This window comes from Dunckerocampus dactyliophorus, chromosome 15 (assembly GCF_027744805.1).
Source record: "Dunckerocampus dactyliophorus isolate RoL2022-P2 chromosome 15, RoL_Ddac_1.1, whole genome shotgun sequence".
Taxonomy (NCBI): domain Eukaryota; kingdom Metazoa; phylum Chordata; class Actinopteri; order Syngnathiformes; family Syngnathidae; genus Dunckerocampus; species Dunckerocampus dactyliophorus.
Genome location: NC_072833.1, coordinates 16,399,087 through 16,426,663, shown reverse-complemented (window position 1 = coordinate 16,426,663; position 27,577 = coordinate 16,399,087). Strand labels below are relative to the sequence as shown.

Genomic DNA, 27,577 nt, shown 5'->3' with positions numbered 1-27,577 from the left:
GACGCACATGGAAACCAAACACGATGGACAATGCTTTCATCCTTTGCACCTAAGAAGCTTTGTCTTTTTGAACGTGGTCGGATTGTCGAGCTGCATAAGCAAGGCGTCTCGCAGCGTGCCATTGCTGCTGAGGTTGGGTGCAGTAAATCAGTCATTCTACATTTTTGGAAAGATCCTGAGCATTATGGAACAAAAAAGTCCAGTGGTAGACCCAAAAAAATCACACCTGCGCTGAGCCGAAGGGTCCAATTGGCTGTCCATCAAGACACAGGGCGGCCTTCGACCCACATTAAGGCCTTTACTGGTGCTGACTGCAGCGCAATGACCATCAGACGGCATCTGCGGGAAAAGGGTTTAAAAAACAACAATCAAATTCAAAGACCTCGTCTCTTTTAAAGCCACAAAACTGCCCGTTTAGACTTTGCCAGGGAGCATCAAACATGGGACATTGAAAGGTGGAAAAAAGTTTTATTCTCTGATGACCATCCTGCATGTTCCCCTCATTTAAATACCATAGAGAACATTTGGGGATGGATGGCAAGCGAAGTTTATAAAAATGTCCATCAGTTCCAGACAGTTGATGCCCTTTGTGAAGCCATCTTCACCACTTGGAGCAATGTTCCCACTACAGTAGCCTCCTGGAAACACTTGCATCAAGCATGCCCAGAACAATTTTTGAAGTGATTAACAAGAACGGTGGAGCTACTCATTACTGAGTCCTACTGAGAACATTTTTTGTTCTGGTTTGGAGAGTTTTTTGTTATTTTTTGAGCTGATAAACAGCCTATTTCAGTTTAATTGTTGTTTTCAATAAATTACTTTTTTAAAATGCTTTTTGTCTCACTCCCCCTTCTTGTTTTGCATATTGTAGCTCTACTTAAAACCTCATTAAGATCCAAATGTGCAAAATGCAAATTCTAGCAATTTTTCAACTGGTCTTAAGATTTTGATCAGGAGTGTACAGTCACAGTCAGAAGTAGGCTTGAGTGTCTTCTTCATATTGTGGACTTTTAATGAATTAGTTGTTGTTTTTTCCAGGGTGGAATGATAATAATAATTTGACTGAGGGTAAATTACAGAAAATTCATCCATCCATCCAATAATTTTCTATACGGCTTGCTCATTCAGGTCATGGCTATGGCAAACTGGTCGATCTTAAAAAATAATATCATGGAAGATGTACGTTGTATAATTCTTCCAGCCTAGAAAAAGAACAAATCACTTTCCTGCCCTCAAACAATTGGCATCACCACTTTCCATATTGTCACGCAACATCTGTGCGTATTGGGAGTGTGCATGTTTGGAATTAGATAGGCCAACATTATTGATTAAACTCAAAATCCTCTCCACAATTTGTTCAGAATGTGTTTCCCATCCTTGCTAAATTCCCTGCTAATCCCTTTGTCTTTGTCTGCAACTCTGAGAATCTGTCAGATGGCCGCATTCCCACAACTGTGCTCTATACTGATACATTCAGAATGTCCGGGTGGAGCATCACTCAGGAGGAGACTTTTCCAGCTTTTTTTCCATCCAGAACTCACGCTGGGCTGTTATTTTAATAGTTTCTGAACATGACTGTGCATCTTTTAGGGTATAAACCACCCGAACTGCTTTGACTTTGAAGTCTGCGGTTTATAAATAAAACAACTCTATACTGCTCAGGCTCATAGAAATGTTCACATGCAGGACAAACCAACGTCCCTTGCTCCAATTTTTGCGGATGATAATTGCGGTGGTTGTCGGCACGCTTGAGCGCTGCATGACAGCGCTCTGGGCCGAATTCCTGCGGTCACAATTCTGCTGTTCCCGCCCGCTGGTCAGCCAACCAGCGCAACAAGTTGACAAAAGCCACAGATTCATTAAGGAGGAATGTTGTGCTTTTCTTTACGGTGTCATAAAAGTGTCGCACATTTAAGGTGGAGGCAATTAATAAACAGCATGATGGCTTTGATGGTGGATTAAAAGCAGACCAGTGCCTACGAAGCTTCTTCTCATTTATTTTTTATTATGAAATTTGATAGGCAATAATGAAGGCTTTTTTGTTTTGCCATGTACATCCCAAACCTTACAACTTGCTTTGATTTACTCTGCCTTGAGACGGGATGACACTATTTTTCGCACCGTACACTAGCATTTGCATGACACGTTCTTGTCAGGAGCAAAACAAAAGTGCCTTCAACTGTCAATAAATTGAAAAAAAGCTTTGTGTATGAAGCATTAACACGTGAACTGGTATTTTAAAAATGTTTGTTTATATGCAACCTGCATTGTCGGCCCGTATACGCAGACCTTTTGAAGAAATGCAATTGATTTGTCCACCTTTTGTTGCTTTATTAACAAATGTGATGTTCAGTAATAAGTCCAATTCCCTGACTGGCTAGTTTTGCTATTGCGCCTTTCCCAAAATGATTTTCTACAGCCTTCTGATCGGCTACAATGGCCTGACAGTTACAGTGGTTGAAGAACCACCTGGTCCTTAGCCCTCCACAGGCATGGGAATATGGAAAGATGGTTCACACATCATTCCATCCAACTCCCGAGACGATGCAGCTGTGTCCCTTGATGCCACAATTTTGGGTTGTGTGTGAGGGCGTGGACGCGGCACCTTGGCAGTGAATCTTAAGCTCTAAAAAAAGTGCTTTTTTTCCAAATTTAACCACCAAACTTTGGAAGGCGAGCACTCCTCCAGAGTTATAAGGTCGTCCAGCCACCTCTCTTCTGAAGGACTGGGTCAAGTGATGAAAGGGCTGCGAGGGGGCGAGGGAGGTGTTGTCAAATTGACAACTTCCACCTTGCATCCTGGATTGAAGGTCAGCAGAAAAGGCGGACTTGCAGACACGAGTCCGCGTGAATTGAAAAGCAAAGCAGCGGGACACAGGAGCAGCGTGACGCTTGTCTCTCAACGACCTGCTGTTCACCTCCTGCTATTTGGTGTCGTGGGAGGATGTAGTGAGTGTCTAGGGTGCCGCAGGACGTTCTGTTGCTTTAGGAGCCCGCTGAGAGAGATGAGCCAAAACGGCCAGCAAAGGGGACTATAAATAAGTCTACTACTAGCTTTGATGTGCCACGAGACAAAGAGCGTCAAGCAGAAACAGCCCTTGTCCAAGTGGCTTTCATTGGATGCACACACATACTGTACACACACCAAATTACAACTTGGTTGTCTGTCCTGAATATGAATGCATCACACTTGCTGCCAACCCGTCATCATTGCAAATGAAGGATGTGACTGATACACGCTGGAAGATGATGTCATCGTCCAGTTACACATGTGAGCAGACACGCCATTGAGATGATGTCCTGGAGCACTGCAAAACTCATCTTATTATATCTCGTCAACGGACAATACAGTAAACTTAAATGTACTTTAAAGTAGTCAGTGTAAAGCTTGTATAGCAGCATAGATTTATTATCCACTGAGAATGAGTCAACACAGCCATTATTGTCTCAATAGCTGGCAACACAAATGAGTAGTAAGATAATTGTGTCTTGCAGACAATCAAACCTGGTGGTGGTATCGTCATGATCTGTGACTGCACGACGGCTGCGGATCGTTGAGGGAAACATGAATTCCAACATCTACTGTGACGTTGTAAAGCACAAACTGGCTGGCATGGCAGTTTTCAGACACACTTCTAAGTTGGCAAGTGCCTCGCTGAGGAAGCTGAAGGTGATTGAGTGGCCAAGTATATCACCTCCAGACCTGAACCCAGTTGAGCACCTGTGATAACAATGGTGCTCACATGAAATGTTCACAGATGACTCTACCACCGCCATGCTTGACTGTAGGAAAGACACAATTATCTTTCTACTCACTTGTGGCTGGATGTTGACTCATTGATACTGCTATACAAGCTGTACATTGACTACTCTACAGTATATCCAAGTTTACTTTCCATAGCAGTGATTCTCAAGTGGTGGGTCGCGACCCAAATGTTGTGTCGTGGAGCCGCTTTGAGTGGGTCTAAGGTCTTTGCTTGGGCAAAAAAAGAATTACGTAATGGCCCGATGTCCGTGAAAGCACATCACGTTCTTGCCGGTGGTACACTCCTGATCAGAATTTTAAGACCAGTTGGAAAATTGCAAGAATTTACATTTTGCACTGTTGGATCTCAAGGAGGTTCTAAGGAGAGCTTCAAAATGCAAAAAAAAAAAAAAACTGAGCACTTTATTGCTTACTCCCATCAGCTGATCAAAAGTTTCAGCTTTAAAAGTCAAAATATTGGCAAAAATGTGGTTTCAATATCATTTTCTGTCACGTATTCACACTGTCATGATCTCTTGATGGCAAAGGCAAAAAAGCTTTCTCTCATTGAACGCAGTCAGATTGTTGAGCTACACAAGCAAGCCCTCTCGTAGCGCACTATTGCTGCTGGCATTGGACGAAGTAAGACAGTCATTTTAAACTTCTTAAAAGATCCTGAGGGTTATGGAACAAAAAGTCAAGTTGTAGACCCAAAGAAATGTGGAGGGGGTACCATCATGATCTGGAGGGGTGCTTTTTCTTTCGGTGGAAAAATGGAGCTTCAGGTTGTGTAAGGGCGTCAAATGGTAGCTGGCTATGTGGAGATGTTGCAGGGGGGGCAATCTTCATAACTGAAAGCCCCTGTCTTTCAACAGGACAACACTGCAGTTGACAATGCCCACCTGACAAGGGACTTCTTCCAGAGGAATAACGTTAAGGTGTGTTTACACTTGCACGCATTTTGCCTCCGCATTGTCCCGCATTTTGCCATGGCAGTGCGTGTCATTTATTTATGGCGCGCCTGATAAGCGCAAAGACTTGTTTGCGCACGGTTTGCGTTCTGCTTACGCATAAATCACACACTTGCCACGCAAATTTGTGACCGGAAATGGTGCCCATTGGCACATGGAGATGCCCTCCATGAAGCCATCTTCAACGCCTGGAACAACATGTGAGGTGATTAACAATAATGGTGCAGCTACTCATTACTGAATCTTTTTATGAAAATTTTATTTCTATTTTAGGGTTGGGTTTTTTTTTAGCTATTGTCTTTTGATCAGCTGATGAACTGGCCATCCCTCCATCAATCCAACTTGAAAAATATGGGTCGCCACTTGTCATTGAGGGGTGATGGTGGGTCCCACTGCCAAATTCATATAGCATATTGAACAAAAATATTTTCGACAAGATGGCCGAGATCAAGCGTCTGATCCTCCCTGGTGTTCCATCTCTCAAACAAAGCAGCATTTGTGCCCATTTCGACGGAGAGAAAACTGGGCGTCAAAGGTCAAAGCCATGTGTGCGCTTTGTCTCTGACCTTCAGACATTCAGGGGTGACTGTTTCGTGTCGCTGCAAGTTGACTGGTGGTCTGGGGGGGAGCGGGGGATGCTAGGGTCGAAGGTCATATCAATACACAGGAGAGCTCTACTGTTGCACTTCCTGCCACTAATCAGTGATTAAATGTGTGACATTTCAATATCTGCCTTTTTTTTTTTAGTTTGAACAAAAGGCCAACTGTTATTCTTTAATCTGCACCCCCTCCGCCTCAAAATGCAGCGCCACCCATCCTGACTTATAACAACCGCCCAGTCACCTACATGCAAACTTTATCTCACCGCTCCCTTTTTCCCTCCATCTCTCACACAAACACAACACATCCATCACACACGTCATTATCAACAGCAACGTATTATTGCCCACTTTGCTGTGTGTTTTCCTTACAGCCAACCAGGAAATGAGTTTTATAATGCTCTCTCTCTCACACACACACACACACACACACACACACACACACAGATCCCAAAACATCCTGAAGAGACTAAGTGGGGCCAGACAAGAGCTCAACCTGAAACACACACACTCCTTTTCGAGAGAACAATGCATGCGCTCCGACCCTGCTGGCCTGACTACCGGCCATTGGAAGCGGGAATGTCAGAGGCATTGGGAGCCAGGCTATCAGAATCCCTGGCAGGGCACCTAAAACAATGCACGTATTCCTGCAGTCAAGCTACATGCATTACTGAGTGCTTGATAAGGTCTTTGAAAAGCCTCCCCCCATCCTTGTGGAAGCACAAAAGGCTCAGTAGCAGGAAGTGGGAGCAAAAAAAAAAAAACTACTTTCACACAAACTATGAAAAGTCATCTGATTCGGTTGCACGGTGTCCTAGTGGTTAGCGTGTTGGCCTCACATTCAGGGATCGAGGATTCAAATCTCTGTTTAGGTACGTACCTCTGTGTGGAGTTTGGATGTTCTCATGTGTGTGGGTTTTCTCCAGGTACTTGGATTTCCTCCTACATTCCAAAAACATGCATGTTAGGTCCATAGGTGTGTATATGAATGAATGGTAGATTGTGTTTATACACCCTGCTATTAGCTGGCAGTCCATCAGTCCGGGGTGTATCCCGCCTCTCGTCCAAAGTCAGCTGGGATAGACTCCAGATTACCTCTGACCCTAAGGAGGACAAGCAGTCTAGAAGCGGTATTTTCTGACAAATACACCAAATGGTGACCCCAAAGTTTGAAATTCTCAGACAGCTCAATGAGCACTACAGAACACACACTGTAACTTTAGGGTGTTTAACCGAATCACCATAAAATACGGTACACATCTTTAGGGGACTGATAACCACAAATTTGTAAAATTTGAGCAAGAGTGGTTGACAAACATGGCTGCCATCGAGCAACACATCTTTGCAGGGGGCACCCTCGGGACTTAGCAATTCGTTGGCCATCAGTCATTGACCATTTGTCTAATCATAAAACTGTACATGTATGCTAGCATGTCTTGCTAAGAATTTTTGGACACGACACAACACATATGGGGAGACAGTATGCGCCACAAATACCTTACACATACTTTAAAATGGCTTTGAACCAGTCGAAAAACAAGCCACGGTTCACCTTCAATTCCAAATATCTTAATGTTTCAAAGAAAGAGGGCTGTGGAACTCTTAAGTTGTCTCCACGCTTCTAAATGACCTCAACTGATTGGTTGTTAGACAACACATAATGTTAGCATTGTGTTTTGCTTATGCGGTCGGGGTTGTCGTCATCGGTGGGGTCGGAGCGCGCCGTCCAACAAACCCACAGGTGAAAACAGAACCGCGGCAAAGCGCAGAAATATCACGAGTGTGTTTAGATGATGTGTTTTTGGAGCCTGCAGCCTTTTTTCCCCTTTTTTCTTTCCTGGACTTACACACTTGCTTAATCTCAAATGAATACAAAAATTCTGCCTTTACAAAGATACTACTGCAATGCGCAGAATGTAAAAATGTTAAAATATTTTGGCTATTTAGCCACATTTGAAGAACAAAATACCATGGTCAGTCTGAATAAGGGTCGTCTTATACGTGGGGTCTTGAGGATTATACATGCAAACCAACAGGCCGCCAGTGCGTACATCCATGGAGGTCCCATAATGCCACACAGCAACAATGCTCTGTAAAAGTACTGTACATTTTAGAAGCTGATGTGTCTTTGAGTAAGTAAAAAGGAGTGTTTGTGTGCAGACACCTTGGTGTGTTTCGGCAAGAAAGGCCCGCGATAGTGTTGTGCGAGCGGCGGCAGCGGTTGACTGAAGCTGTGGGAACCTGCCGCCTGGTTCAGACCTCAGGTGAGGCCAAAAGGGCAGAGACCCAACAGTGGCGAGCAGCTCGGGTTGCATTCTGCACACACAAACACAATCCCCAAATATGCACATCATGTGTTCACACACAAGACAGGTGATGTGACACTTTGAGGGTGTTGGGTAACTACTGCCATTGGTGTGTTACCACATACACATGCTTTTGACGAGCTGTAATGCATGCGGAGACAATGGTGGCGGCAGCCCCTGGGAACTGGAGCACCGCCTCACTTCATTGGTTGGCCCCTTAATCGAAGGGGAGGCAACCAAAAGGTATCTTGGGGGGGGAAAGGTAGAAGGTGACGAGATGGTAAGGGGGCAGGGGATTTAAAGGTGCAGTATGGCAAGGTGAAGAGAAGGCAGGTGGGTAACTCGAGCCCCATGTGAAGTGCCTGCGCACAGGAAGCAAGCTGAGTCATTAGACGGTGCGCACATTCCTCCCACACACGCACGCACACCCCCCTCCCTAAATTCCTTCTTGCAGAGATTGCGACAAGCTGCTCCCAAGGGCCTACGAATCAAGCGCCCCCCGTCATGGTGCATTTATATGAGGGTGATTCAAAAACGAATAAACATCATGTGGGACGTGTAACTACAGACAAGCATTGTTAACGTTACCTTGGCAACAATGCTAACAATGCAAAGGACAACTCAATTGAGACACTTCATGCTAATAAAAGCATGTTTTTATGAGTGGGGAAGAACTCCAAAATGCTGTAGCTCATTTCCCTGAATAGTGGAATCTGCAACTCCGCATATTCATCACTTTCCACCTCTTCTCGGGGGCCATTTTGTCCATCAAGTGCAGTCTTGCTGGTCTTACCCTTCTTTGACCTTTTCAAAGTCCAAGCCCGCCACAAGGGTCAGTGAACGAACATAAGCACACGTCTCACATTTCCACACGTCTGCCGTATTTTCACTGGCTACAAAGAGCCCAAAAGAGGAGGCAATGTGGTGGATAAACAAAGAAAGGTGAACTTTTGAGAGTGGGGAAATTTAATTGTATGTTCAAAAGTGTTAAAATAGCGCAGAATAATATTAGTGTGGTCATGCGGGAGTAACCTGAGACAACAGGAGAAGAAGCTTAATGTATTTAATTCCAGGTAAAATAGGAATAAATAAAGACAGACAGTGGTTTTAAGTCAGTGAAATAATTTAGTGGGACAAACAATTTGACATAAATTAGATGATGTGAAATGATTCTACGTCTAAGTTCATTTCCCTGCAATGTCGTCTTTATGGCGTGTCTTCTCACACCGTACGCATCACTCGCCCCAGGCCTGTGGATGCAGGAGGAGGGGGCACCTGGAGAATCCATCAAGCCCCGCTTCGGAGCGCTCTGTCTGGGCCTGTCTGACAGCCACGGGGCAGGCACCGAGCTCCCCGAACGTTGTCTCTCCTGACGTCCTGCATTCTTCCCATCCTGAATAATATCTGTTCTCTAATCCTCTGCGGGGAGGAGGAGAAGGCCGCTCACTCCTTCACATACAAACAATGGAGCAGAAGTGATATATCCCAGTCCTACATCAGTCTGGCTCAGACATGAATTTGGGGATGAATCATTGTTTAGTTTTTTTTCTACTTGCAAGATTTGGCCCTCATCTTACAAACAAAAAGCTCTGTTCAGTGTGCAAAAAGTTGCAAGGACGGCGTCTTCATTCCATGGGCTCAGTTGAAGAGGATTGAGTCCGGGTCTCTGTTGGCTATTTGTGCCATATGTTTGAGTATGTCCTTTTTGGTGATAATACCCAGAAGTCTCCTGATGACACAACAAGAGCAGAGAAAAGAGAAGCAGTAAGGTCAGTGCATCCAGCACAGCTGTTCGCCGCCTCCTGACACACGCTTGATTGACCATCACTAACCTCCGTTTTTAGAGGCCTTGTTTTGAATACTGTTGAGGACGAGCCAGTTTAAAGCGCGCACACACACACACACACACGTTAGGGGGCGTATGCACGTGTGTGCGTACCGTAATTTCCAAAGTAAAAGCCACTATTTTTTCCTCACGTTTCAAACCCTGTGGCTTATGCAGTGATGAGGCTAATTTATAGTCATGTTCTAATCTGACGACATCTCGTATACTTCAGAACAGTCTTTGCGCTTCTTGCACACACACAGACACACACACACACTCATCATGGAACGTACACAAAGAAATGCATACAATGCAGCTTTCAAGTTAAAGGCGATCGATCAACTTTTGCTTAAGTCTGCCAGTAGATCCTGACAGCGTGGAGCAGTGTCGAAAAATCCACTATCACCAACGAGTTTCGAAAGGCTGGATTACTGCGTGATAAAAAGGACAGCACAAGCTCAAGGGCTAATTTTCCTCAAGACGAAAGTGACAACTGAGATCGACAACAAAAGAGAGAAAGAGAGACTGACAAAGTGTGTGACTGTTCATTTCTGACACTAAAGAAGACGAGTGAGGAGGAGGAAGGTAAAGACAGTGATGAATCACTTTTCTGGCAGGCTACTGTTTAACTAGCCGTATTACATGCACTGTTTGGAAAAAAGAATTTAAACATCATTCTGTGTATTAAATATCTCATTACGTGGACACAGGTGCGGCCTATATATGTACAAATGTTTTTTCTCTTTAAATTTTGTGGGTATGACTTATATTCTGGTGCGCTCAATAGTCCGAAAATTACAGTATACATATACACATAAATACATACGGTACATACACCTGGACTCAAATATCTCAAACTTTGTCTATGTATACAAAAGGCCTGTCTCTCTCAAATATTGTTCGCAAATCTGTCTAAAATCGATGTCAGCGAGCACTTCAGACTTTACTTCAGAGCCGTTGTCCAGGAATTGAATGCCCATTCATCATAAGCTGTCTCCAAAGGGGTTTCAGAGAATTTGGCAGTACATCCAACCGGCCTCACAAGCACAGACCACGTGTAACCACACCAGAAAGGATCCCCGCAGTCCACATCCAGCATCTTCACCTCCAAGACTGTCTGACACCAGCCACCCGGACAGATACTGAAACAATCAGTTTGAATTGCCAAAGAATTTCTGCACAAATGGTCAGAAACCGTCTCATAGAAGGTCATCTGCATGCTCGTCCTCATGGGGGTCTCGACCCGAGTGCAGTCTGTCGTCGTAACTGACTTGAGTGGGCAAAAGCTCACATTCGAGTCGATGAATCCTAGATTTCACTGGACAGGGTGTCAGGTGGGTGAGTGTTTGCTGATGCCAATGTTGTGGATCGAGTGGCCCACTGGAGGCCAGTTGGATGTACAGTAATCCCTTGTTTATTGCGGTTAATTGGTTCCAGACCCGACCGCGATAAGTAAATTTCCACAAAGTAGGATTCAATATTAATAAACAGAAAATTGGTCATAGTTAGACAATGGAAAACCTGATTATTACTTTCTAAATATAACAATTTACCATTATAATAATTTACCATAATTAGAGCCCTCTCCAATTAAATGACACACCTATAGTCACTTTTATGCTCATATTACCCAATACAGTAGATATAATTAGAGAAAGTAAGCCAATTAAGACATGAATAAGACTCATGCTTCTGTGTGTTTCAATAAATGTCTTCCGGACACGACGCACACAGAACATGCAGACCTTGTTGTTTCCCATACCTTGGAGATTGGGAGATTGGCAGATCTCTCTCTGTATTTAGTGATCTGTATTTAGTGAGTAATCAGCGAATTATAGATACTCTTTAACAAAAAAGCAACTACGGACAATTCCAGGCTAGTGTAGACTTCTGCAGACTCTGCAAAGCATGCAAGAATCACCTTCCTACCATCATTGAGCACGAAATGTAGCTGCAAACACCTCCCTCACTCCTTCCTCCCAACTGCAAAAAAAACAGCACATCAAGTAGCGACAGCAGAGCAGCTTGTCTGTAATTCTAAACATATCTGCTTTGGTTTTCATGGTGATAATGACTTTTTGCTAATTTCATGGCCATCATGGACAATTAGATTACCAGTCAACCACGAAACAGCAATAATTTATTAATACATTTTTGAAAAACCGCGATAGCGTGAGGGAGCGATGTTGGAATTGTGATGGAGTGAGCGATAACTGTTCTGCCAAATTCTCTGAAACGCCTTTGGAGACAGCGTAGGGTTGAGAAATAAACATTTCTTTTGAACATTTAATGGGTAAGTAAGATTTGATAACTTCAGATAAGAAAGGCAATAAAAACCTACTTTCCTGGGCAGAAGTAATCCAGTAAAAATATTTAATGTGTTGTTGTTGAAAACATTCAAATATTTTCACTCTTTTGAAAAGCCCGTGTTTCAATGCACACAAGAGGAAGTTCTTATGATGGATTTGTTTGACTGCTTCGTCCTAATAGTATCGCTCTATACAACATTTTTGCAAAGACAAGCAGACCATGGATGGCTGGATGATTTTAAAGGTTACACCCTCATTGTGCAATCTCGCTGGCTCTCATCTTGTCGCCGCAACTCTGATTGGGCCAACTAGGCTCGGGTTCATGCTCGTGTGTCTGTCCTCACCCATTGTGCGTGACCAGGCACTGGCGCAGACCCAGCTTGCGAAAGATATCCACCGTGATGTCCATGGGCGTGTGATCGGTAACGGTGAAGGGGCTCAGGTCCATGATGCCTCTAAGACGGAGGTGGGGCAGGGCATCGGGGGCCTGGCTCGGGGCGTGCTCAGTGAAAACCACCTGGGAAGCGCTGACCACGCCTTCTTGCCGCTGGCGGGCGTTATCTGGACGAGACGGAAAGTACGCGTTTTTATTAGCTTTTTGCTTTGCCAACATCCACATGCACACATACACACACACAGACCAATTGATATGAGCAGATCTCTTCTTAGCACAAATCCCACTAGCCTCTGTGACTCCTTGGAGACGACCACAGGAAAACCGCTGTAGTGTGTGCTCTCCACCAGCGCCTGCACATACACAGGCACACAAACAATGTAAATGCTCCAATTAATGCCTATATTCCATTAACCGCAGTCTCCTATGGTCATCGGATGCAAGATCTACAAGAGCAAATAGATGCCGGGGTCTTTAATTAGCGTCGGGTCAAAAAAACTCCATTAACAGCTGGTGTACAGTACAAGTGGTCAGCATCCAGCAGCTTTATCCATCTCTGCATGCATTTTACAATGTTGTTTACAATGAACTCAGCAGCACTATTAATGCTGACTGAGCAGTTTTCTCCTTACTACAAGACTGGTTGTGTGTTCTGCTATGTTGTGTACCTGTGTACTTGTTAAGACACCTATGTGTTTCTTTCCAGTTTCACATGCACTCCAAAACATTATTAAAGTTTTAAAATTGTTATAAAGTTGTGCTCATACGTTTACCTACCCTGTCAGAATTGTACATTTTTTGGACATTTTTCAGAAGAGATGAGCAATATTCCCAAAACCTTACTTTCACTCATGGTTAGTGGTCAAATGAAGCCATTATTATCGATTGCGTTTGCTCGTTTTAAAATCAGAATGACAACGAATGTCACAAGATCTCATGATATTAAAGTGTGACAAGATTTCTCGTTCAGAAAAAAAAATGTCTTGTGTAAGGATGCTCCGATCGGGCCGCACGGTGGTCTAGTGGTTAGTATGTTGGCCACATAGTCACAATCAGGAGATCGGGAAGACTTGGGTTCAAATCTCCGTTGGGCATTTCTGTGTGGAGTTTGCATGTTCTCCTCGTGCGTGTGTGGGTTTTCTCCGGGTACTCCGGTTTCCTCCCACATTCCAAAAACATGCATGTTAGGTTAATTGGCGACTCTAAATTGTCCATAGGTATGAATGTGAGTGTGAATGATTGTTTGTCTATATGTGCCCTGCGATTGGGTGGCGACCAGTCCAGTGTGTACCCCGCGTGTCGCCCGAAGTCAGCTGGGATAGGATCCAGCATACCCCCGCGACCCTAATGAGGAAAAGGAGCACAGAAACGATCATCCAGGACTGAAATCGTCCGATACCGATCACATGGATTAATTATACATTTTTCAATGTATTTATAACGCTATTGGCTAATAATGTAACGCTAATAATGCTCGTATTAATGGTGCTATTGGCCAGGGGTGCCGTGTAAAGGGGAAAAGTCAGGACAATTCCAAGGTTGCTTGATTGCCAGAAGACCCCAAAAATAGGTAATTACTAATAAAATGAGTAATTAATTAATAAAGGGTTGGGCAACGGGATTTTTTTTTTTCCATAGGGCCCAGATTCCTGGCTGCACCCCTGCTACACATTATATATGAAAAAAATAAAATCACCTTCATTTAGACAAAAACACATTCAACTTACTTTTTGAAGAGAACATAAACGTATATCACTGACACACCTTCTTTAAGGACACTTTGGATGTGAGAGTACATTGAGACTCGGCGAACTTGGCGTCTTCCACTGCTGACAAAGGCTGCTCATCTCGTGCCATGAATTAAATTATCGCTCGGGTCATTAGCTTAGCCTTCTGACTATCACAGACATACGGGTGAGTGTTAGCCACATGGCTACATAAGCTGCCGTATGACTGATGATCACACCGTAAGCCTCGAAAACTCACCATACTCCGTCACATGTTTGTTATTCAAATGACGTGTTAAACGTTTTTAATGTGCTACCCTAGCAAGTTCCACATTTGCCCATCTCATGATTTTTCACGGAAATTTGAACATTTGATTCATATGAGCTCGTCTGCTTGACACAATTTAAGGCAAAATAATTTCGGACCTTCGCTGTAAAAAAAAATGCATAAACTGAAGACCCCTGCTGTAAAGCATTACAGATGTTATATTAACATCTTTTCACAGCGATATGTTGACGGTGGGGCAAGGGGGTGGCGACGACGGCAAAATACACAATAAATAAGGTTAATTAACCCGAAAGAGGAGAAGCAGTATAGAAAATGGATGGATGGAAGACGCTGATTTAAAAACAATAATTCAAGGATAAGCAACTGCAGAGCAATTTACACTTACCATTCTGTGTTTTGTAGCCAACCAATCTTCATCTCCATGTCGTAAGGCTCAAGTCCATGTTCTGCAAGTTCTCTATTATATCTCCAAATGTTTCTCCCTTCTTTTCTCCTCGAAAACTATTGACACATTGCTCAAATCTTCGCTATAATCACTGTAAACATCCTCTGTCTCATACACTTCTATGTTTGTGTAGCTGTGAGGTGCTATTCTGCTGATATCACTTCTGTAAATGTTGAGTTCGTCATGGCTGGTGCCATTTACTATAAATGTATTTTTTTGCGAATTTACCGTTCAAAAAACGAACATTGTGAAACATACTTATAAACAACATATTTAAACAAAGTTGATAAATCATGTCAATGACAGGGAACAATACACAGTATTAAGAACTAGTTTATGTAAACCTTTGATAAGGGTCATTTGGGTAGTTAGTTAGTTTGTATAGTTGCATTAAACCTTTTTTGAGCAACAGTCCGCAGTTGCTTCATAGTAGTGTGCATGTGTGTGCGTACCTCCACCTCCCCTACAGTCATGCCCTCCTGCGTGAGCACAGCCAGGGTGGGGTCCGACCTCCTGGGCCTCATCACGTCCACGGCCAGGCTGCTGTGCTCAAACTCCTCTTTGGGCTCCAGGAACGGGTAACCATTGAGGCGGATGTGCGCCTGCAACACACACCCACACACAGTTTTGTTTTGTGGAGGTCATTTTGCACACACAAGAGCCTTACCTCGTAAATTCCCTCCCGTCCAAAAGCATCTGCGACCCATTTGCTGGTCATGGTGGCGGCCATGAGCGGAACAATGTACTCCAGGCCTCCTGTCAGTTCGAACATGATGACGACAAGGGACACCGTCATGCGTGTTACGCCACCTGTGGACCCAGGGAGGGGAACAGGGAGGTTAGAATGCACCTGTTCTTTAAGGAGGCACCTGCTTCTATAACTGAATCTTGACAGTTTGGACAGTTGTGAGTTCTCCAGACATACAGCGAGCATAAATAATGAATCCAAATGGGTCAAAAAATTGTACTCCATTCCGAGTTTCTTTCAGCATTGTGCGTGTGCATGTGTTTTCTTTTTTGGGGGGGAGGGAGCCTGGGACAGATGACAAACAAACTCTGGATTGTCGGTTGTATTGTATATGTTAATTAGATGATTACACGCTCCCCAAACGAGTCCCTGGAGTTTAGCGCGGCACAGAAACAATTCCCCTGATGACATCCACATGTTGCATCAGTGGAGGACTTCAAGTGAGTTTGTAAGCCCTCTGCAAACATGTCAAAACTCTTCAAACAGTCTGTTGTCAAGATATCTTTGATGCTAAAGCAAAGTGTGCTATGCTTGCCAACTGCATGCAGTCTTTATTCAGGGGTAAAGACAAAGCAGTGCGCTGTAGTGACCAGAGGAGGGAAGTTAATCAAATATCTTGCTCAAGTAATAATAATTATGACGGTAATAATGACAATTAGTATATATATAAATAAATATAAAGGTAACCATTAAAAATCTAAATAACAATATTGAAATACCAGTTTTTCATATGTACTGTCAAACCGCTTTAAATTGTTTCCCCCCTACTCCATCTTTTGCTATATGCTTGATATAAGTATACAAATAAAATACTAAATTAGTCCCAACCGCTTCAGTGAGCAGAAACAATAAGACAAGAAAATTTCAGTGTACTCCAAATGACAAATGGAAAAAGAGAAAACCAAAATTGGAAAAAAAAAATTTCAGAGCCCGCTTGATGAAGTGGGCCTTCTCTCACCGAGGCAGGCGGCGGCGCCCACCATGGCGTAAAGCCCCGGGGTGATGCAGTCGGCACCTGGCGAACACCAGCCTTTGAAGATGAACCAGTCGTGGTTGTAGTAGGCTAGCTGCTCCATGCCAACCCCAAGCAGCCTTCCCGCTATGGCGCCCACCGCCATGCTGGGGATGAAGAGCCCTGACGGAACCTGGATAGGATGCAGACACTGCTGTTATGTTTTTTTGCTGACGACCTTATCTTGATAAAGATTTGTTTTAACATATTTCTTTAATTTTACCAGTGAGTAATGCATGACCAAAATCAAACAGATGCAGAATTTGGGACTGATATAAATTAGGGTCATTAATAACCATGACAGTCATAATACTTGTACTGTATGTAGTTCAACTCAGTGGGGAAAAATTGCCAAAATTATCCCTGTAAGCGTCATCAAGGTGTCTGAAACAAATACCAAGGTCAGAAATAAAATAAAATGGGTGCAGACCCAACAGTGTGAAATAATAATGAAACAGACACCCCTTAAGATGTCCACATAATGCTGACACAGTCGCATGTGTGCGTGAGACACTGACCTTCATGCCAAAAGTGATGACAGTGATCATCATCTTGAAGATTAAGGCCAGCGCAAGCTGCCATAAAGCTGTGTAGAGACCTTCTCCAGCAGGACGGTCCGCCAGGCTGTTACCTGCACTTGTTTCGGATGTATTGCTAGGCTATAAACAGGGGGCAGAGCACAGAGTATTATTATAATGCAGGACAAACACACAACGTAGACACAAACAATGTATGCCTACCTACTGTACCTCTACACACAACGCACAAACACACCTGTTTGTATCCGCACAGTTGGGAGGAGTCAAGAAGAGAGCAGTCATTGAACAGTTCCGAAATCAGCTCCGCCCCACTCATCCGGGTGTAGCTGTTAGGGAAGGCGAGGAGGGCGGTCAGCGCGGCGACCACGAGCACCTCCATGACAGGGTAGTGACCCAGACGAGTGGACTTACCTGATGGTGAAAACCATATTCACATGTAATCACACAGATGTGTTGGGTGCAGCGTTAAAAGGTCCACTATTATGTGACTTTATATTGACATTCTAACAGCAGTATGTGTCCCCAGAGTCTGTTGTTGACTTATTGAACATGAGAAAAAGCTGTCATCTCCCTCACTTGTTTGTGGCACTTTCAAACTTTTGACAGAAAAGGCACTGAAACGCTTGCTTCTGAAGTTTTTTTTTTTTTTTCCCATGACGTAATGAAGGAAAAACTTTCTTCCTCGTGGACATAATCCCACCTCTGACACTTTTCTGGCTAGATAAACCTGCCCCATGTCGTATCATTAAAAAAAAGCAGGCTTTGCTACACATCTTAAAATAAAGCCAACTATCTTACAGTCAGCTACAGACATGTGAGCTCTAATTTTGATTTTGTTTTTCTTCAGCAAATAGGCTAACCTAGCATGATGATGCTGTTAAAATGTGACCAGTGTTATAGCACTGTAGCTCACATAGCTATGCTAGTGTTGCTAATGTTTGTGTCCTCCTGTCCCAGCCCTTAATGTTACATTGTTTTCTGAGATATATGGCATCTATTTAGTTGGACAAGTGCAGAGTTACAGTGTATATAAAGAAATAATATTTTAAAAACTCACTGTGGACAAACACAGCTTTTTTACATGTACAGTGTACAAGACACTCAATATCACGTGTTCCCAGTTGGGCTTAATAAAAACACTTTTTAACGTTATTGTGGGCCCTCGGACACTTCTACCCTTTAATTAAAAAAACAAAACAAAAAAAACAGTACAATATGGTACACAAAAAAAGAACACAAAAAAAAGAACATGCAAATTTACACCACTCACGTCTGCGACACCAAGCAATGTTAGCTTTGATGAACAGCGCCCCCCACAGGCCTCCAAATATCCCCAACAGAATGAAGGGCCCTAGTTCCACCAGGTGCCATGGGGCGTGAAACTCCACATAGAAGAGCACCAGGCGACTGTTACCAAACGGGTTGATAGAGCGCAAGGTGAAGGCAGCCACCAGGGCGGCGAAGAAGGAGCGCCACAGAGTCTTCAGAGGAAAGTAGTAGCTTACCTTGAGGAGAAGAAATGGAAAAGAGTCACAGAAAATATTTACTAATATTTACATGCTTAACCAGCTAATTCCAGAGTAATTTAAGAGGAACTAGTCGAGCCATGTCGGCACCAGTGAAGTGTACTGTATGTGTGAGTGTGTGTGTGTGTGTGACTGTGCAGTCATGTGGTGCAAAAAAACAAAAAAGGTTTAGTTGGGTTTGGGTGTCTGCTGCTGATAAAAAATAATTTGTAACAGAACCATGCAAAAGAAAAGAAGCTGCTCTTTCATGTTGGGCTTGCATGCGTCTGTATAATCAAACTTGTCCTGTTCTAAATACAGATGACATCTTTGGTCAGTAAATAATAGCACTTACCTCCTCCAGGCTGAACAAGACTCCCCCTATGGGAGCGCCAAATGCCACTGACACGCCCACCGCAGCCGCTGCAGATAACACCTGCATTGCATAGAAATAACTTTCTATATAAAAACTAGAGATGCACAATAATTATTGGACTGATAAATATTGGGCCGATATTAGGGAATTATGGTGTCACACCAATAAATCCAACAAGATTAAAAATTTACACAGTTTAAATTAAAAACGGTTTGTCAAATCCAAATTTGTTCGAGCCCTTCTGACCTCCAGGTGTACACAAACATCTACATTTTTAAAAAGTAGATATAAAAAAAAGTTAACGGTTATTGGTATCATATCGGTCTTGAGAAGCAGAAAATTATCATTATCGGTTTAAAAAAAAAGATAATACAAACACACGTGATGAAAACAGTGTTTTACCTCTCGCCGCTTGGCTTCGTTCTTGCGGTACTTTGTGAAGAGGTGACACAGGATGTTAGCGCAGCAGCACGCCACGTGGACCAGCGGCCCTTCCTTGCCCAGGCTGAGCCCAGACGAGACGGCCAGCACCAGTGTGATGGTCTTGATGATCAGGGTCCACTTGCCCAAGTAGCCACGGATGATGAAGCCACTGAGGATGGTCTTAATCTGCAGGGTGCAGAAGAACATTTTGAAAGAAACTCTTGTATTCATAATTTAATGACTGTAAGAAGCATCAAATTTCATCCGCCTTGGATCGCTGACCGTCGTGTGACCTTTCAGCAACGGCATGATTAAAAAAAAAAAATCTAATCTGATCTGATCTGTGTTTGTGGGGCAAGAGCGAGAAACTGGCCTCCTGAGCAGGAAATGGTTGTGTTTGTGTGCTTTGGACTGAGACCGAAACGGAATCCTCAGCTCTTCACTCGCTCGGAAATTAAAGCAATAGAGAAAAACACAAACAGCGGACCACATGTGAATGTTCAGGAAATATGCTTCTCTTACCTCTGGTATACCGGATCCGCATGCGTACGGAGCAAAGGCCCGGACCAGTGTCACGGTCAGGAAAGCAAAGAGAAGAGCCCAGAAGATGTACATCAGGTAGTTGACGATGTAAGCAAAAGCACCCTGCAAAACAGTTTATAGCCAGCAGATGGAGCCAAAGTCCTGTCTTAAGTCCTGTAAGTGCGTGCTTAGTGCATTTACAGTCATGAAATCAGACAAGTTATGCATTTGAGTAAGGATCTTCTCATTCCATCAAATGATAATAATGATGATAATTATAATAATACGTATATTCTACCTGCGAGGTCCCTGTTATGAGCTCGGCCCAGCTCTGCCACTGTGGACATCGGTCGCGCTCCTGGAAGGTGGTCTCATTGGAGGTCCAGCAGCAGTGCTCGTGGTTGAACCAGAAACCTACAAGACACACGCCTTCCTTCATGTCCGTTAGCCAGTGGGCCGCAATGTCGATGCCACCAGCCAGAGCACCTGGGTGACAGAGGAAGGGTGGAATTCAACTCCATTTTTCTCGACAGAACCTTATCCATTTCCTGATTTATCAAGTTGTGTGCAGCTCTACACACATTTGGTGTTTGCCCCTGCTGTGTGTGTGTGTCAGGCACATACACATATAAACCGCTAGTGGTCCTAAAGCATCTGCACTTTTGCCCTGCATGAGAAAAGGGGTCTTCATGCTGAAGCCCCATTAATTTACGAATAAAAATTACTCTCTCCGTCAATCCCCTCCAAATATGTATTGATATCTGACAGGGCTTAAACGTCTCCTCTGACCCACAGCATTAGACTGGCAGGTGATAATGATGTTTGTGCAATCCCCTGAGGTTATATGGAGATAAATTAACCACAATATTAGTGCAGCTGAAAACACTACGTCACTACTGGTCCGATGTTGGCTCAAATTTTTTTTTAAAAACAACTTAAAACCTTGTCCAGCTGTTTACTGACATTTGTCATGCTTAATGATGGGAGGCAGTTAGGCAGGCAGATAATTTAAAGACAGTTTTTACTGTTCTACAAATTAGACAAGTTCAATAGTTTTGTTTCACTTAAAACGGTAATTATTGAGATAAAAAGTAGGTCTTATGTTTAGCTACACGACAGTCTGGTGAGGTAGATTGTGGTATAATATTGCTGGGTTTCAACCACAAAACCTACAGGTACAGGTAGCTCACGTCACTTCCAGAGAGTGGATGGGTGAGGCAAAAATACTGTAGACTACGACCATATACACACTCTGTTTGAACAATATTTGGCCGATCGAAGCAATTAACGGTGCATGTCGTTGAAATTATTGGCTCCACTTGTGAGTGTACATGGTGTGTTGCGTGAAGGCATGCATATCTTCCGCGTCAGAATTAAAACAATGCTGCTAACATGTCTATTTGTGTTCTTACAGCAAATCGGTCTGCATGAATACACTCATGTATGTGTCCCTCATCGTTTCACTGTGCTGTTTGGCAGCATTGAGCTCCATTGCGAAGCGCCCCAAAACTGTCTGAGCATGTGCCTGGTGTGTGTATTATGTGTTGTTGAGCTTTACCTGACATGAGTCCCACCAGCAGCATGAGCAGCCATCCAGAGAAAGCATCGCTGATGCTGAGCAGCAGAGCCACAATCGACTGCTTGCTCTTGTTGGTGATCTGCATGCCAAGAAGAGACACAGTAGAAAGAACTGTTGCTACTCCTCTGTCAAAGATGATTTTATCGCTGTTAGTTTCCAATTTAGCAGAATTAAACAGAATCTGATGAATAGATTGCTTGGAAACATAGTGAAGTGAGTGGGACAAGGGCAAAGAAAGAATCCCTTACATTTTGGTGCAGATGTGTTGAAAGAATACAGAAATTCTTCCCCCACTTTTACTCAGCAATTTCTGCTCATAATCAGGGGTTGTGGGTGTGCACTGGGCTGCATGATCAACACAGCTACCTCTCTGTGTCTGTCGCGGTCCTTGCTCTTCTCCCGGACCCAATCGATGGTGTTGAAGTCCTCGTAGGTGCCCACCCCAGGCAGCGGGTCCTCCAGTGGGTCCACAAGATGGCTGGGGCCATTTCCGTTCATAGCGCCACCTCTTCTGCTGCTGCTGTCCTCCTCGTAACCTCCTGAGGGAGAGAGAGGGAATCAGCGGTGCTTAGTAGCCATAACAACAGCAGCATCAACACACATTATTTTCTTTTTTGTTGTGTTGTGTTCGTTTTCTTCAGGCAGCAAACAAGAGATAAAACAAAGCTCACAATAATAATAATCTGCAAGCACTCTTTACAGCATCTAGTTCAATTTAAAAAACTGTGTCTTCCGCAACAAGTGTGATTCCAGCAGCAGTGATTGGCTGAGTGGCGCCTGTCCACTCTCTCTTGATTCGCCGACACCAATCGCTCATCTGCGTTTTATGAGGTTATTAACCTTCAGATGGTGGCAACGTCTTGTTGCCACCATCTCCCACCATGTGTTAATTTAACACATGTGTTAAATGTGTTAAATCTGCTACCATGTGTTAATTTTAATTCAATAAAGCAACACCACTCAAACTAAATTTGGGGATATGTATGAAAATCTAGCGTGATACATTATGATCCTCCCCAACCACGCATTTCTACAGCAGCTAACGTGAGAAAAGTCTACCATCTCCCTCACTTGTTTGCTCCACTTTTGAGAGAAGAGGTGCTAAAATCGTTTTTTATGACATTGTGAAGTAAAAATCTTGAAAGTTAAGTTGAAAGTTTAAAAATTGCAAGAATTTACATTTTGCACTGTTGGATCTTAAGTACAGCTTCATAATTCCAAAAGAAAAAATGGGAATGAGACCAAAAATGTTTTGAGTTAGCAATTTATTGCAAACAACCATTAAACTGAAACAAGCTGTTCATCAGCTGATCAAAAGTTTAAGACCATTGCCTTTAAAAGCCAAAATCTTATGGATTCAATGTCATTTTCTGTCAGGTATTCACAGTTATGACCTCTTGATAGCAAAGGCAAAAAAGCTGTCTCTTTAAACATGGTACGATTGCTGAGCTGCATAAGCAAGGCCTCTCACAGCGCGGCATTGCTGCTGAGGATGGACACAGTAGAACAGTCATTTTAAACTTCTTGAAAGATCCTGACGGCTATGGAACAAAAGTATCAAGTGATAAGACACCAAAAAATTTCACCGGCCCAGATAGAGGATACGGTTGGCTGTCCTGTGGTGCCAACAATCAGACAGCATCAGCGAGAGAAGGGTTTTAAGAACAAAAAGTCTCAAAAGGCCTTGTCTCCTTCAACTCCACAAAATTGCCTGTTTGGAATTTGCACAAGAGCACCAAACATGGGACATTGAAAGGTGGAAGAAAGTGTTATTCTCTGACAGGAAAAATGTAACCTTGACAGTCCTAATGGCTTCCAGCCTTACTGGCATGACAAGAAGATCCCACCTGAGATGTTTTCCACATGGCAGAGTGGAGGGGGCACCAAAATGATCTGGGGGGCTTTTTCCTTCAATGGAACATTGGAGCTTCAGGTTGTGCAGGGGCGTCAAACAGCAGCTGGCTATGTGGAGATGTTGCAACGGGCATCCCTCATGACTGAAGGACCTCATTTGTGTGGTAATGACTGTTTTTTTTCAACAGGACAACGCTGCAGTTCGCAATGCCCACCTGACAAAGGACTTCTTCAGGAGGAATAACCTCACTCTTTTGGACCATCCTGCATGTTGTCCTGATCTAAATCCAATTGAAAACATGGATGGATGGCAAGAGAAGTTTACAAAACAGACATCAGTTCCAGACAGTGGATGCCCTCCGTCATCTTCCACCACACCTGGAACAACATTCCCACTCGTCTCCTGGAAACACTGGCATCAAGCATGCCCGAACCAATTTTTGAGGTGATTAACAAGAATGGAGCCCTTTTTTAAACATTTGATTTCTATTTTAGGGGGCTTTCAGTCTTGGTCTTGAACTTTAGAAGTTCAAGTTCAAGATTGAACTTTTGATGAAAAGTTGATGAACAGCCTATTTCACTTTAATCGTTGTTTACAATAAATTGCTTACTCAATTTTTGTTTTTGTCTCACTCACATTTCTTCTTTTTGCATAGTGAAGCTCTACTTAGAACCTCCTTAAAATCACATTTTTCATCTGGTCTTAAAATTTTGATCAGGAGAGTATGGCATCTATTTTATGTGTATTTTATGTGTATAAAGTTCACAATACAATAGCACTTCTGCCACAGACTTTGTTGGGGACAGGGATGGAGAAACAGCTCTTCTGAGAATGACACGTAAAGGAACGTTTTTGATTCAGGACACTAAATGTTTGGAAGCGTAGCATTTACACTGACTGCTTTTTCATATTACAGTATCTTTTCCTTCATTGTTAGTTGCAGTGTGACCATGCAAACATCCTCAGGCTAAACAAAGCCACTTTGTTATTTCGCCGAACAGCACATACCAAGGAGTGCACAACAGGTTCTACGAGCTCGAACCGTCAGACCTGCTCAGCAAAAAAAAAAAAAAAAAAAAAAAAAAAAAAAGAGGAGGACAACCTCGGGAGGGAGAAATAAAATACAAATCCAAGAGAACACCTCAAAGAGCCATATAAGTCTCAGGGTGGTGTCACATGTGGAAGATCATTTTTTAAATCATTTTGCCATGTGGATACAAAAAAATGTAAATCGTCATTGGGAAAATGTTTCTGCAGACTGAGCCAAAGCAACAGGGGGCTTTATTATAGCAACTAGCTAAACTGAAACTTAAACAATGCATTAAAAAAAATATGTTGAGCTACCACAGGCGATAAAGTGTGACTGAGAACAAGCACTCCGAGTAACTGATTATTCAGATGCATGACCAAGACTTAGTCAGAGCATGTGACACACACACACGCACATCTTATCAGTGGACGTGTACTTCTTGGTCACAGACCAATGTTGTACCAATACTCAATCTTATCCCGTCATCACAGCAGCATTCAAGAGAACACTTCATTAGGTACACCAGCCTCTCCAGCATTTATTTAACGTTAGTGCTCCTGTCATATAGAGCCAAGGTTTCCAAAGTGGGGTATGCATTCCCCCAGGGGTACATAAAAATGAAAAACAATTACCACCTACCACTTACAATTACGGGTACGCCTGAATGCCTCACGGCGCAAGGAGATCGAAGCAGAAAAGAGACAGAGCATGAGGTTGTTCATTGCTCTGTGTGTATCATATGAACAAATAAGTACGTTTGATGATTATTTTGTGCATTAAGATTTCATTTATATTGGTGTTCCAAAGCCCACACGTTGCAGCGGTGAAAACCTGTCACTGTGAGTGGAGATTCTCAGAAAATTAGGCATTATCTTTGTATGTGTTTTTGTACTTTGGATACTGCTTTATCATGACTGTTAAACTTTCCCCTTTAATTTGGTATTAAATGAATATGCAGACTTAAACCACAGCCATCGTGAGTGGACAAAAAAAGTCCATCCATCCATCCATCCATCCATTTTCTATACCGCTTCTCCTCATTAGGGTCACGGGGGTATGCTGGAGCCTATCTCAGCTGACTTCGGGCGAGAGGCGGGGTACACCCTGGACTGGTCGCCAGCAAAAGTGATGCTCAAATTCAAACCATTCAAACGAAAGGATGACAACATCAAAATGGAATAAAAGATATGTAGGATGATTATTTAACTATTGATGAGCGCTCATGTGAAACATTATAAAAATTTAAGATTCAAGATTCAAGAGTTTTATTGTCATTTGCACAGTAAAACAGGTAGTTCTGCTATGCAATACCATGCAAAATACATATTTTTGATTCGGAAATACTCTACAATGAATTAATGACACAATTATTTATGCCACACAGTCAGGAGATCTGGAAGACCTTGGTTTGAATCTCCATTGGGTATCTCTGTGTGGAGTTACATGTTCTCCCCGTGTGTTCTCCCACATTCCAAAAACATGCATGTTAGGTTAGTTGGTGACTCTAAATTGCCCATAGGTATGAATGTGAGCGTGAATGGTTGTTTGTCTATATGTGCTCTGCGATTGCCTGGCGACCAGTCCATGGTGTACCCCGCCTCTCGCCCAAAGTCAGCTGGGATATGCTCCAGCATGCCCCTGCGACACTAATTAGGATAAGCGGCATAGAAGATGGATGGAAGGTTTATGTTTTTTAAGTGTGCAGGAGTAGGGTGTACATGCCTTCAGATAAAATGTCTGAAGGGGTACGTGACTGTAAAATGTTTGGGAACATTCCCGTCATCACCAGGATCTTTGACAGAGAGAGCAGATTCTAATTAACAGCAGACTGCTCGTGTCATACAGAAGATCTTCGATGTGCATTTGAGGTATAAAATATGTCCCTGACAACAAATTAATTAAAAGTTTAATGACATTTCCTAGAGAAAGTGTTATTACCTGAGTTGAGTGGTGGGACGTCATCCGTGGAGGAAAAGTCCAGCGTTGCTCCGGCGATGTCCACCATCTCGTCATCATCGTCTTCACTGCTGCTACCTCCACCACCACTGTAGCCACCTCGGTGCTCCATCACCGTCTCGCCTGACGACACACACAGGCACGCACGCACGCGCGCGCACACACACACTTTTAATGTCCAAGGACACAAAAGTTTTAGCCCTGTTGCGTTACCTCCAAATGCACCACGTCCACGACGCCAACCAGACCAGAAGTGGCTCATTTTAGCGTCATTATAATCTGGAGACAGATGTCTGTATTGACTGTCAACCACTACGATGACAGTGCGTGTCCACTTCCGGGACATTTGCGCAATTATTTAAATGTTCTGCTCCTCCCGCGGCGTGTGTGTGTGTCTCTGAACAAAGCTAGTCATCAAAATTGTGAGCGAACATGCTAATATTTGCACTATAAGGTCAGACAGCGGGATGAATGGTGCATTTAAAGGCCGATCTTACCTGTAGGACAAGACCACCCGTGGAGTCTTGTGACTCGGATTAGAGCCTTCTCTAATGCTGCTTATGTCAACACTAACATAAACCACAGGTGTAAACTTGAGCAGCTCAGATAGATTCGCCCAGCTTCCAAACGAGTTAGCGTCACAAGAAGTATTGAGTATATCTCATTTTTACGAAAAAAAGCGTGGAATTGTCCGTCGTTGTGTTGTTGTGCTACTTAGGAGCCAGGACTGCGAACAACTAGCATCAAGCTAGCTAACATTCCATTTCCGCTAGTGAAGCTACCAGCTGGATATCATTGTCAAAATAAAACATGCCTTGGATTGTCTGCTGGTACCGACACATAAGTCTAATAGATATACTGGACGGAAAACTGCACAATTTCCCTTGTGTCTCCGTATAAGTGACGAGTAAATGCCATTGTGATCACATGCTCGCTTTATTCTGAAGGCAACTTGCAGAAAAGCTGCTCGGCTTTACACAACGCAACCGGACGTCAGGAAAAGCAATCTCTTTCAGAGCTATCGGCGCGTCTCCAACTAGGTCAGTGGAGCAGATCGACTCAGCGGCCGTCGCCTTTGCGCCTGTTAGTGTTTTTCAACGTGGATTGTTATTTTCTTTCATACTTGTGTTAACACATTGTGGGCACAGGAAGTTTTATGAAACAACTTTGTGGAATTAATTGAAGCGTTTGATATTGTATTATTTTTGTCGTTTATGCAGTGTTCCTCTATGATGAAACAGTAGAAATGTTGGATTAGCTAAATAATAACATAATAATAATAATAATAATAATAATAAATAATAATAACAATAATATATAGTCTAGTGTGTAGTAAACTAAGTCATAAATAATGTTTTGTTAGTGAGCCTTGCTCATTTTCCTTTTCCCAAGTTGTCAACTACCCAGTCGTTCATCATTTTG

At 43.2% G+C, this 27,577-nt stretch overlaps 1 protein-coding gene across 2 annotated transcripts; it reads right to left on the bottom strand.

Moving 5' to 3' along the window:
• Positions 1–8,672: 8,672 nt before the first annotated feature.
• Positions 8,673–27,090, bottom strand: LOC129168348 (H(+)/Cl(-) exchange transporter 5-like). Of its 2 annotated transcripts, none has more exons than XM_054753516.1 (17): positions 26,369–26,621; positions 26,138–26,278; positions 21,681–21,853; positions 21,294–21,393; positions 20,034–20,221; positions 19,736–19,858; positions 19,193–19,399; positions 18,770–18,850; positions 18,180–18,414; positions 17,145–17,320; positions 16,889–17,029; positions 16,317–16,503; positions 15,278–15,420; positions 15,063–15,212; positions 12,397–12,502; positions 12,100–12,316; positions 8,673–9,350 (listed from the first exon to the last, which is right to left on the bottom strand). In XM_054753516.1, exons 1-17 carry the CDS (start codon positions 26,499–26,501, stop codon positions 9,260–9,262), a joined length of 2,592 nt encoding a protein of 863 aa, XP_054609491.1. In that variant the 5' UTR covers positions 26,502–26,621; the 3' UTR covers positions 8,673–9,259. The 2 variants fall into 2 exon arrangements, with proteins under 2 accessions (XP_054609491.1, XP_054609492.1); XM_054753517.1 differs by lacking the exon at positions 26,369–26,621 and adding an exon at positions 26,653–27,090 and having other exon boundaries at positions 8,674–9,350.
• Positions 27,091–27,577: the final 487 nt, after the last annotated feature.